The sequence below is a fragment of the Lagenorhynchus albirostris genome, chromosome 14, assembly GCF_949774975.1.
Source record: "Lagenorhynchus albirostris chromosome 14, mLagAlb1.1, whole genome shotgun sequence".
Taxonomy (NCBI): Eukaryota; Metazoa; Chordata; class Mammalia; order Artiodactyla; family Delphinidae; genus Lagenorhynchus; species Lagenorhynchus albirostris.
Genome location: NC_083108.1, coordinates 80,874,259 through 80,886,310, shown reverse-complemented (window position 1 = coordinate 80,886,310; position 12,052 = coordinate 80,874,259). Strand labels below are relative to the sequence as shown.

Genomic DNA, 12,052 nt, shown 5'->3' with positions numbered 1-12,052 from the left:
TAGGTAATATGGCCCTATGGAGGCCACCGGTCACCTGGGAGAGAGCAGTTCCTGTGTCACAGAACATTCAACATAACTTCTTCCTAAACTTCTTCTCCACCTGGACTCATCCACCCCCCACCTCACCCCATCCCACCCCCCTACACACCCAACCAAGGCCTTATAATCTTGTCAGTGAATCTAGCACTACTCTCTGCCTCTAGAACCAGGAATTACGAAAGGACACACATCTGTGAGCATCTATCCTGGGCCAGGTGCTGTGCTCTGATCTTCCTAACAATCCGGTAGGGTAAGTAAAGTAGATCAAATAGCGCCCCCTCGAAATTCATTCCACCCAGAACCTCAGAAGCGAGCTTATACAGAAAGAGAGTCTCTGCGGATGTAATTAGTTAAGATGAGGTCATACTGGTTAGGGTGGACCCTAAACCCAATGACTGGAGTCCTTATAAAAGAGAAGACCTTACAGAGAGACACAGAGGGGGAAACGCCACATGAAGATGGAAGCAGAGGCTGGAGTGACGTGTCTACAGGTCAAGGACCACCAAGGATGCCAGCAACCACCCAAAGGAGGAGGGGAGCATGGGACAGATTCTCTCTCAGGGCCCCAGGAGCTCCCTGCAGACTCCCCAATTTCAGACATTTGGCCTCATGAACAGTGAGAAAATAAATTTCTGTGATTTTAAGCCACCCAGATTGGGGTAATTTCTTACAGAGCCCAGGGAAATGAAGACAGTAAGTACGATTAGTCTTTTTTTTTTTTTTTGGGGCAGATGGTGAAAGTCACATAATTTCTCCGGGTCTCCCAGCTGGGTGAGTGTGAGTTAGCCTCTCTCAACCCTGTCTGCCTGGGGGCCACCGACAAACCAAGTTTCTGGGCTTAGAGAGCCAAGAATCACCCATGGGAAATTCACCAAAGTAATGTCATCCCAACAGGCCTTGAGGCAGTAAGACAACCTCCCCTGAGAACCTCGCCCCTCGCCCTGCCTCCCAGCACCAGCTTCTGTATCCCTGGACCGGCATGACTCCTTTTTTTGCGGGTCACGGTGGCAGACGCTGTACAAAAACGCGGGGGGAAGTGGCTACGACATGCCTACCCCGTGAAGCAGTCCCATATGATTATCAGGCATTCGGGCCCTTTGTCAGCCGTGGCGACCCAGCGCCTGTCTTCACTGATGCAGAGGCAGGAGATGACGTTGGGGTGGCCCTGCAGACGTGGAGAGAAGTCGCTCTGAGACAGGGGTTGGGGGGGCCCAGCCCTGGCACCAGCAGGAAAGGCGGGGCCCCGGAGGCACACCTGAGCTCCCTTTCCAGATGCCGCTGGCTGAAAATCCTACTCCCACCCGCCTTCCCTGGTGTTTCTCTACAGCCAGAGGTTTTCAAACTTCCCCTCAAAACACTCTCAGGGTAAGCTGCACTCCCTGCAAGAACAGTGGCTTCCTAGGGGTCGAGGCGTATACCCGACTCTGAGCCCACGTTGAGAATACATGTCCAGGTCCCCCCACCTCCAGCCCCCTCGAACCTCCCTACCAGCCTCATCTCCCCCAAAACTGCTCACTCAGGTCACTGAGCAGCTCTGGAACCAAAGCCTCCTCACGGGCCTCTGCTTTCACTCGTATCCTCCTACGATCTTCCCCACACAACAGAGGAATCTTCTGGAAACACAAACAAGATGGCAGCCGGGAAACAACCCCTGTTTCCCTCCTTCCGTGTCACCCCTCGCTCACTCTGGCCTCTGTCTGGGCCTCATGCACGAGGCCTGAAAACTCGGAGCTCTGTCTGTCTGGGACGCTGTTCCCCGGCAAAACGGCCCCGGGCTAGCTCATGCTCAGCCTTCAGGTCTTGGCACAAACAGCACTTTTTTATTCCCTGCCCACCCAATCCAGAGGAATCTCCTCTCACCCTGATGCTTCCCTCTTAGAGCATTTTCACGTTTCCTTTCGAGCAACTGTTAAAATCTTTAGGTATATGCTTCTGTGTTCACTTGTTTAACGACTGTCTCTCCATGAGGGGGGACTAGATCTATGTTGTTCATGACTACAGACCCATCACCTGAAACATAGTGGTTATGATAAATACACGTGGGATGAATGAACGAACGAACAAATGGCCAAGGCCACTCCCAGCCATCCAACTCTGCGGAGGCTGGACGCCTTCCTACTTCTCAGCCCCTCTGCCCCGCCCGCCCTCCTGACTCTGAGCCTGCCCACCACACTGTGCTTTCTCCCCCTGCCGCTACCTCTGTGCTCAGTGCTACACATTCAACTAAGCTCTGAGAAGGGCTGCTTGCTGACTGTGTGTGTATTTCAGGACTTCTAGAAAGCAAATTCCTTAAGTTACACCCACGTGTCTTGGATCCCTGGCACGATGCTGAATACTGGCCGAGCTCTTGGAAAATACTTTGTGAAGTTTCTGATCTAGGCATTGACTAAGGAAGGTCCTTATATGTCAACTGAAAGGGTAACATGGAACTGTTTACCGGGTTAACTAGTGGAAAGTCGGACACCAGGAAAACGTGACATTTGGACAAGTAAATGATGAAAAAGGGGTCAAAAACATCCGGAACAGAGGAGGCAGAGCACTGAGGGGAAGGCAGGCATGTGGGGCATTCGGGGAGGCACAGAGCAGGGTGTAAATAAAGCCAGGTGCTGGAGGGAGGAGACAGGAGGAAAGACTGACCCACTTAATGCTTTGAAGTCAGGAGACCTGGATGTAAGACCTGGCTTCAGCATCTGCTAGCACAGCCTTGGGCAAGTCAGCTAAATCCCTCTGAGCCTCAGTTTCCTCTCCTGTGAAATGGGAATATTAACACTCACTTCTCAGCAGGAGTAGGAGGATCAAAGCCCTTTGAGCCCTGGAAAGGAGTCTGAGTGTTAATTAGGTCCGAATCCCTGCCCTTTGCATCTCACCATAGTCCTGTGGAGACAACATGGTCTCTCCTGACCATGTTTTTACAGAAATGTAAAAAATACAGATGCTTTAGATTCTAGTTACTATAAAATTAAAGTCAACTGCTATTCTGATTAGAATCAGAGAGAAAACGAACAATAAAATGTGTTCCTAAAAAAAAATTTGCTATGGTTCAGAAGAGAAGAGGGAAAATGTGTATGAGATGGAATGAAGTTGACCCCTGAAATAAAAACCAAAGTGTTGGACTTCCCTGGTGACACAGTGGTTAAGAATCCACCTGCCAATGCAGGGGACACTGGCTCGAGCCCTGGTCCGGGAAGATCCCACATGCCGCGGAGCAACTAAGCCCGTGCGCCACAACTGCTGAGCCTGCGCTCTAGAGCCCACGAGCCACAACTACTGAGCCCACATGCCACAACTACTGAAGCCCGCGCAACTAGAGCCCATGCTCCACAACAAGAGAAGCCACCGCAATGAGAAGCCTGCGCACCACAACAAAAAGTAGCCCCTGCTCGCTGTAACTAGAGAAAGCCTGAACACAGCAACAAAGACCCAACGCAGCCAAAAATTAATTAATTAATTAATTAATTAAAAAGCAACAACAATAACAACCAAAGTGCTGTATTCAGGTTAAAAACAACCTCTTTCACTTGAAGTAAGAAAACCTGCAAACCTGAAGATGGTGCTGGTTATTCTTGAAGACATTGTAGATGACCGCAGTGTGAGCACTGGCATACAGAAGAACTCTCTGGTTTTCATCTTGAATGTAGTAAACAGGAAGGGAACTGTTCCATCCGAACGACCAGGTCATGGCCTGGAAGACAAAGGTAAAACCGGGAAGACGCTACGGTGCACGAACCCAGAGCTGTGATGCCGGGTACTCCCGGCCTGAGTCCTGGAGGAGAAGGATTCACATCATCAGCCAATGAAGAGACATCACCTTGAGAAGTCCTCAAGAGCACGCTACACCGTGGATGACGCCTGAAAACGTGATGCTACGTGAAAGGAGCCAGATGCAAAGGACCACACACTGTGTGACTCCATCTACATAAAATGTCCAGAATAGGCAGATCCGTAGAGACAGAAAGCAGATGAGTGGTTGCCAGGGGGTGAGGGGAGGGGGAATGGGGAGCGACTGCTTACTGCGTATGGGTTTCTTTCTGGGGCAACGAAAATGTTCTGAGAACAGGCTACAAACCAATCAACTGTATACTGGAAAAGGGAAATTTTCAGACATAGAAAACAAACTTATGGTTACAAAAGGGGGAAGGGGGGGTGGGAGGGATAAATTAGGAGTTGGGGATTAACAGATACACACTACTATGTATAAAATAGATAACCAACAAGGACCTACTGTATAGCACAGGGAACTATACTCAATATCTTGTAATAACCTATAAGGGAAAAGAATCTGAAAAAGAATATATATATATATATATATATATATATATACGTATACATATGAATCACTTTGCTGTACCCCTGAAACTAACACAACATTGTAAATCAACTATATTTCAACAAAAATAAATTTTAAAAACTTTTTTTTAATTTTAAAGGGTAAACTTTACAAGGATGTGGAGAAACTGGGACCCTTGTGCGTTACTGGTGGGAGTGTGAAATGGTGCAGCTGCTGTGGAAAACAGTATGGAGGTTCCTCAAAAAACTGAAAATACAATTACCATATACTCCAGCAATTACACTTCTGGGTATCTACCCCAAAGAACAGGAAACAGGGTCTCAAAGAGATATGTGTACACCCGCGTCCATAGCAGCATATTTCACAGTAACCAAAAGGTGGAAAAGAAGCCAGTGTCCATCAACAGATGAATGGATAAACAAAAGGTGAGTATTATTCAGCCTCCAAAGGGATGGAGATTCTGACACATGCTCCGACATGGACGAACCTTGAGGATATTATATAAGTAAAATACACCAGTCACAAAAAGACAAATATGAACTGAATGGTTCCACTTATATGAGGTCCCTAGAGTAGTCAAATTCATAGAGACAGAAAGTAGAAGGGCAGTTAGCCAGGGACCGGGGTGGGGTTGGGGAGCTGGTGTTTGTGGGTACAGTGTGTGTTTCACAAGATGAAGAGGGTTATGGGGACGGGTGATGATGGTGGCTGCACAACCATGTGAATGTGTTTAATACCATTGAGCTTTTACACATAAAAATGGTTAAGGTGGTAAATTTTATGTTATGTGCCTTTTACCACAATCTTTTAAGAAAAAGTTAAGAGGGTGGATTTTATGGATGGGAATTCTACCTCGATTTGAAAAGAAAAGCTACGTGGTGCTTACACAGGCGTGTTTGCTGTGTAAGAATTCAATGAGTTCTACACTTGCGTGTGTTCTTTCTGTTTATACGTTATATTGCAATAAAGACGTTTCCTTTAAAAAAAGAAAGTCTTCAACAGTAAATAGAAACAACTTCCTATTCATCTTCTCCCCAGGACCTAGACCCAGCTCAGTACCAGACACACAGTGAGCACTTAATGTCGTGAAATTCAATTTACTGAACGAGAGTACGTAGACTGGACAAGTTATAATAAAGTCACTAAGTAACTTCGTAAGAAAGGCAATTATTCAGCCTGGGTATTTGTTCCTTATACACGATTTTCCCTGGAAGGATAAAGTATAAAAGAGACAAAATTCCCTCAGGAGGATTAAAAATTCCACACTGCCAGGAACAAGTCCAAAATAAAAATTTCATGAAATGAAAAATAATAGGTACTATAAATCCAACTACTGCTTCCAATTCAATGGTAGTTTGTTTATGTATATTTTTGTATTCAACGTCTCTTACAAAAATTACGGATAAACTGTGGTACATTCATACAATGGAATATTATTCAGCAATAAAAAGAAATGAGGTTGCAGGCCATGAAAAGATGTGGAGGAACCTTAAATGCATGTTGCTAAGTGAAAGAAGCCAGCCTGAAAAGGCCACAAACTGTATGATTCCAACTACATGACACTGTGGAAAAGGCAAAACTATGGAGACAATAAAAATCAATGGTTGTCAGGGGCTTGTGGGGGGGGGATAAGGGGGAGGGAGAGATGAACAGGTAGGGCACAGGACATTTTTAGGGCAGTGAAACTACTCTGTATCAAACAACAATGGTAGATACATGTCATTATGCATTTGTCAAAGCCCAGAGAATGTACATCACAGAGTGAACCCTAAGGTATAAACTATGGACTTTAGGTAATTCTAATTCATCCATATTGGCTCATCAATTGCGACAAATGTACTGCACTAATGCAAGATGGTAATAATAGAGGAGACGAGGGGGGAAGGAGGCACAAGGGAGTATGTGGGAATTCTCTGTGTTTTTCATTCCATTTTTCTATAAACCTAAAACTGCCCCCAAATAATAAAGTCTATTTAAAAAATTAACCAAGGCTGATGTGGTAGAGTATTTAAAGTGATGGCTAAGTGATTAGTTACCAAAAATCAGTGGGTTACATTGGAGCATAGAAATGAAATCTGGTGATGAGATTTCCCTGGCGGTCCAATGGTTAAGACGCCGAGCTGCCACTGCAGGGGGCGCGGGTTCCATCCCTGGTCGGGGAACTAAGATCCTGCATGCCTCACGGCCGAAAGAAAAAAAAATAAAGAAATGAAATCTGGTGAGTTTCCTTTCTGATCTTTGAATGATACTTAAGGTTAAATTGATGTACCGTATATTTCTCCCAAGACAGAGTGGGCAATGTGGCCGATTTCTCTCTCCTACACCCTTCATTCCCCATTCTCTCCTGATTCCATCTGCTCATTCGCTGTAATTTATATTTATATTTAGGTCTTTTATTGTGTGGGTGTGAGTGGTAGAATCACGGAATCATAATTGCCTCAAGCTGCAACTTCTAGGAACGGAACTATTTCATATCTGGCTGGTTCTTAAGAGCCAATTTCTTCAAGTGAGATGGTTCTTTTGGAAACCTGCTAATTCTAAAAGACCTTATAGTCGTCCTGGAAATTTATTTTGAGATTTAACAGATTAGTTATAAAAAGAAAACACTCTTAACTAGACTCCTGTCTCCAGGTAAACCTCTTTCAAGGTCAAAACTAGGCTGACCTCACTCAGGAGTAACAGAACTTCCTTGCTTGAGCAGCCCTCACGTTAACCGAAATCACACAGTACTAATACTCATCGCAGTTTGCACTAGTTTTAACACTCATGGCGAATGATGATGGAGACAGCCACCTCTTACATCAATCTTCTTCTAAAACATGGTCATCTGGAAAACAAAACTTTATTGTCAAAATCAGATTTCACTGTATTTGATAGTTATATGATTCCTTCTCATAAACACATGATACCTTGTTACTTGGCTGGAGGTGGTATTCACGGTTAGGTCTATTTACCATGAGCACTGCGAGTTATTACAGGCCTTTGGGATAAGCTGGGGGAGCCCAAAGGAAAAGGAGGATGCTGCGAGCACAGAGATGGAGAGGCACACACTCACTGAAGCACCTTTGGTGAGAGCAAGAAATTAGAAACAGCATGAATGGCCATCAATAAGGAAACAGCCGAATTTAAAATGAGGAAGTGGATATACACGCACTGATACAAAAAATCCTCTAAGACATGTTAAGTGCAAAAACATTTATGCACAAATGCAGAATATCTCACTGCAAAAACGAACAACTAAAAACACAAATCGTGTGCGTGTGTGCGCACAGATACATGTTTATATATGTACCAACAAAGGTCTGGAGAGATACAGTTATACCTAACTGCAACAGTAGTCACCTCAGGAAAATGGGATTGGGATGGGAGTGTGTTTGAGAAGAGGAATCTTTGCCTTTGTATGTATTTTTTATAAAGAGCACTAATTCATTTTAACAAAAAGAAGAAACAATAAAGGCGAAAGGAAAGGAAAAAGAAAGACGGCGCACCCAAAGAGCTAAGCAAACCTGCAAAGAGAGAAGGCCTAGGAAAGTTTGGTTCTGCGGTGAGTCCAAGGCTAACGGGGGCCCAGACCTGTGCAGTGGCTTTTGTCAAGTCCAGGTAGCTGCGGCCTGGATAAAAAGATCGCTTGCTCTAATTAGTGACGTTACCTGATTTCTGGTTAGTTGGCTAAACAAGACAAATGTCTTCATGGGCTCTAAAACTCAATTATTCTTGGTACTTCCCTGGCAGTCCAGTGATTAGGACTCTGAGCTTCCACTGCAGAGGGCAAGGGTTCAATTTCTGATTGGGGAACTAAGATCCAACATGCCGCTCAGTGTGGCCAAATAAATAAATAAACTCAATTATTCTTTCTTTCAGACTGAGCAACTGCAAGCTTGAACCTTTAACTCCATTGCTCAAAGCCAGCCAAATCTACAGAAAGGAGGCTGTCAGTTCTCTGCACTTCCCCCTCGGCATCCTTCCGTCACCACCAGCAGCACAACCGTCACCACCATCACCTAGTTGTTAACACTTGTCAAGTGCTCACTCTGTGTTAGGAACTGCATTAAGTACACACAGTCCATCACTTACAAATCTTCCAAAGGCATGAATCTACGGTGGGGGGAGAAAAAAAGATGAATCCTAGGAAACAATTTTCAGAAAGTAGCAGATGGAGGAAGAAAGAAGGAGAAGGGAAAAAAAAAACCCTCCTCTTCCTTCTCTTGGCAAATGATAATATTTTTACCCTCGCAGATGGCGCCTCCCTGGAACACTGTCAGCGGCAGCAAAGGCAGACTCCTTTGGACCGCCTGGTGCTTTTCCCGGTGGCTTTCACTTTTTCCAGACCTTCGACTTACTGATCTATCTTGGGATGGATAGTTTTAGGAACCTGTGGTGGTTTTAGGAGCTGGTAAAGGGATCAAGCCAGTTACAGCAGAAGAGGCAAGGAGAGGAGGGAAAGGCAAGGAATTGGTGGTATAGAGGAGGAGTATCATGATGTGGGAGAGAGAGAGGGAAAGGGAGGGAGAGAGACAGACGGAGCGAGAAGAGAGGGGAAAGGGGAGAGGTCGATTCTGAGTCTCCCCCAAGAAAACAGCGTCCTATACAACGGACAAACCACGTGTGGAATTTCCTGCCTGCAGAGCAACGCTGCTGAACCCAGATGCAGCGTTCCTGTCCACATACTGTCACACATGTCCAGCCACAGCTCCAAACTGAACTTTACAAAGACACGGGTCTGTGATTAGCTTAAAAAGAAGCTTTCTGGTGGTATTTTTTTCCATATGCATAAAATTCCCCTATTTCACAATACTCTCAAAACACTGGGGGAAATTTAAAAGCGTGTTGCACTTACCAAGGGATACACGTTGGCACCGTCATCCTTTTGGAACAAAATGTCCTCGGTGGCAGTGGAGACCAGTGACCCCTTAGGGATCCTTGCTTTGGGCTGGAATTCTTTTTCTTTTTTCTCATTTACGTGTAATACTCTTGTTTCTTTTCTCCCTTCTCTCTTTTCTGGCTCCAAGTCTCCCCTTTCTGGTTCCAAGTGTCTCCTTTCTTGTCCCAATTCATCTTGGGGCCTCTGGTCGGTTCTCTCTGCAAGCTCGCCCGAAGGCTGCTTTTCAGGGGAACTAAGCTGTTGTCCCGCAGAAGTGGTTAGATCCAAATCAAGAAACTCTAATTGCGAGGCCATGCTTGGAAGTTCGAATGTTTCCAAAAGCTCTGATTGTAATGAATGCTTTGACTCTCTACCACTATAGGTTTTCTTAAAAAAGAAATAGAAAGGAGATTGTGATTCCAAATACAGTACACGCTGCTACATGCCCTCATTTAGTTTCCTGTCTCTTCCTAATCAGCCAGTCTTAGTGTTAGCCTCACATCGGAATTATGAAGCACTTTTTAAAAAGAGCCTGGGACATTCTGTACTCAAATAACATGAATCGTGGGTGTGTCAGGTTTATCCTTGGCCTACTAGCAGACCCACAACAGCAGAATTATTCTTCTAAGTGGCACTGGTGGCCTCCAAAAGCACCACAGAGCCACAGAGAGTCACTTCTCCTTGGACCAGAGGTGATTTCTACAGGCTGTTTAGACAAGCACACTCCAGCTAACCCCTGTCCTTTAAGTCAGCCCTGGTACACACCTCCTCCAGGAAGCTTTCCCTGATCATCCTCCAAGCTGGGTCAAGTGGCCTTTATATAGATACATATCTCCTAGGTACCTCTCAATCACTGCACTTAGTTTTATAATGTTTGCCTCCCTACATACCCTAGAGCTCCTTAAGAGAATGGATTGTGTCTTACTTGGTTTTATATCCACAGAGCCTGGCAGGTAAGTGGGTAACAAGCATTCAATTAATGATTAGGAATGAATGAATGAACAAACGAATGATTGAATGAATGAAAATTCCTACTTACTGGGAGTGTTCCTGACAAGATTGATTGGGAATCAGTTGGTGTAAGTCTCTCCAAACTGATCATGGACTTGGTGATTTCTTGGGGCTTCACTGTGGTTTCTTCCTGTGCTCCTGCTGCCTCCTCCTTCCCAAATTCTTCCCCCTCTTCTTTCCCCTCCGCTCCCTCTCCCTCCGCTTCCCCCTCCTCCTGAGACCCTCTCCACGCTAATGTGTTATCTTCTTTTAATCCCTGTTGCATATTTTCTAGCCCTTCATCATTTGGATATTTTTCTTCTTCTTCTTCTTCTTCTTCTTCTTCTTCTTCTTCTTCTTCTCCTTCTTCCATTTCTATTTCTCCATATTCTTCTGTTTCTTCCAGTGGGTTTTCCTCTGCATCTGACATTCTTCTCTTTGGAGATGTCTCTAGAGAAATTTTGAGCATAAAAGTCAGCAGGGCCCTCTGTTTTCCATTTTGATTTCCTGGTCCACAAACCCATCAATGAAATGTGCAATACCAGCTCTGTTCCTTTCCATGGGAATAAAAAGAATGCCATACTCCTGGGAAAGCCTGTCTCAAATCTTTAAAAATATTGATCCCGGGCCTCATCTTTCTGAGGATAATTTTAGAGCCCTCTAACTCAGTGTATATATATTCATATTCCCACAGGCAGCAAAATGATAACCCAGGCATTAGCAACAGTTCTAATAATACGAATAGGGGAAGAAGCAGGTACCTTAGCGGTTAAAAGTGTTGGCTTTCCAGTCAGCCTCTCCTGGCATTGAATCCCAGTTCCACCACTCAGGTGCTGTGTGACCTTGGGCAAGTCACTTTACCCCTCGGAGTCTAAATCTGCTCACAGGCAAAATTAAAATGATAACCCTAAATTCTGGGGGTGTTGTGAAGATTAGATGAAATGACATATGTAAAATGCTCCAGTTGCAGCACAGACTGCTTGAGAAATGGTAGCAGTCTAGAAAGTTAAAAAGCCTAGCATGTTCTCTCGTTTATTTCTTACAGCAAACTTAAGAGTCTGAAGCTCTGAGAGGTGAAGTGACTTATTCAAGATCATACAGCGAGTAAGAAGCAGACCTCTCAATGTTCAGTTCCGCCATCTGAAAAATTGCTAAGATTTCAAGTCTAGGGCCCTTAGTACAGAGCCTCTTCCGACTGCCAAACTTTGCCAAATTCCTCATGGGGGGTGCGGGGAGCAGGTGTGTGCGTCCGTGGGGGCACAAAGCCCAGGCGTGGCCCCTTCCTCCAGCTCAGGTCTGCCTGGAGCTGCCCCAGGCCGAGCCCAGGTGGGGTGAGCGCCCCCCAAGAGGCACCAGGCCCCTCCTTGCCGGGGCCCCCGCCCCTGACTCACAGAGCGCGCCCACCCTGGTCCTCAAAGGCCGGGGTCTTCCCGCCGCGTGAACCCCTCGTCCACCTCCCGGCCTCCAGCTGCCGCCGCTTTCTCCTCCAAGGGCTCCCTAGTTACGGTCGCCACCCAAGCCCCGTCTCCATGGTAATCGCTGCCGCCTGCAGGCGACGGGCCGTAAAGCACGAAGGCTGGACAGCGGTCACGTGCCCAGAAAGCGGCGGGAGCGGGAGCGGGGAGCTGGTCGAGCTCGCCCCCTGCCGCCGCGACTTGGGAGGTAAAATTGGCTTTCCTCTCACCTCTCTCCTCCCCTCCCACTCTCCCCCATGTTTTCCCTTGGTGCCATCCCATGAGAAGCTGCAGCGGCCAATCCTAGCAACTCTGACTTTCTGAAGACTTGACAAAGTTATGTGAAGAAGTACGAACGGTTTGATAAAATTCTCTTTGTCAAAAGCAAACTAAATTTCCCGGTCTCATTGGTGCAGCACA

The 12,052-nt window shown here is 45.9% G+C and overlaps 1 protein-coding gene across 2 annotated transcripts in view; it reads right to left on the bottom strand.

Annotated features, from left to right (window-relative positions):
- Nucleotides 1–12,052, bottom strand: part of CFAP251 (cilia and flagella associated protein 251) — an 80,408-nt gene that overhangs the window by 66,928 nt on the left and 1,428 nt on the right. For both annotated transcript variants that reach the window (XM_060121514.1, XM_060121513.1), the window contains exons 2-5: nucleotides 10,228–10,628; nucleotides 9,165–9,575; nucleotides 3,581–3,721; nucleotides 1,095–1,204 (exon numbers count right to left, since the gene is read on the bottom strand). In XM_060121514.1, the coding sequence (XP_059977497.1) occupies nucleotides 1,095–1,204; nucleotides 3,581–3,721; nucleotides 9,165–9,575; nucleotides 10,228–10,608 (1,043 nt within the window). In that variant the 5' untranslated portion in view covers nucleotides 10,609–10,628. The remainder of the gene's footprint in view (nucleotides 1–1,094; nucleotides 1,205–3,580; nucleotides 3,722–9,164; nucleotides 9,576–10,227; nucleotides 10,629–12,052) is intronic.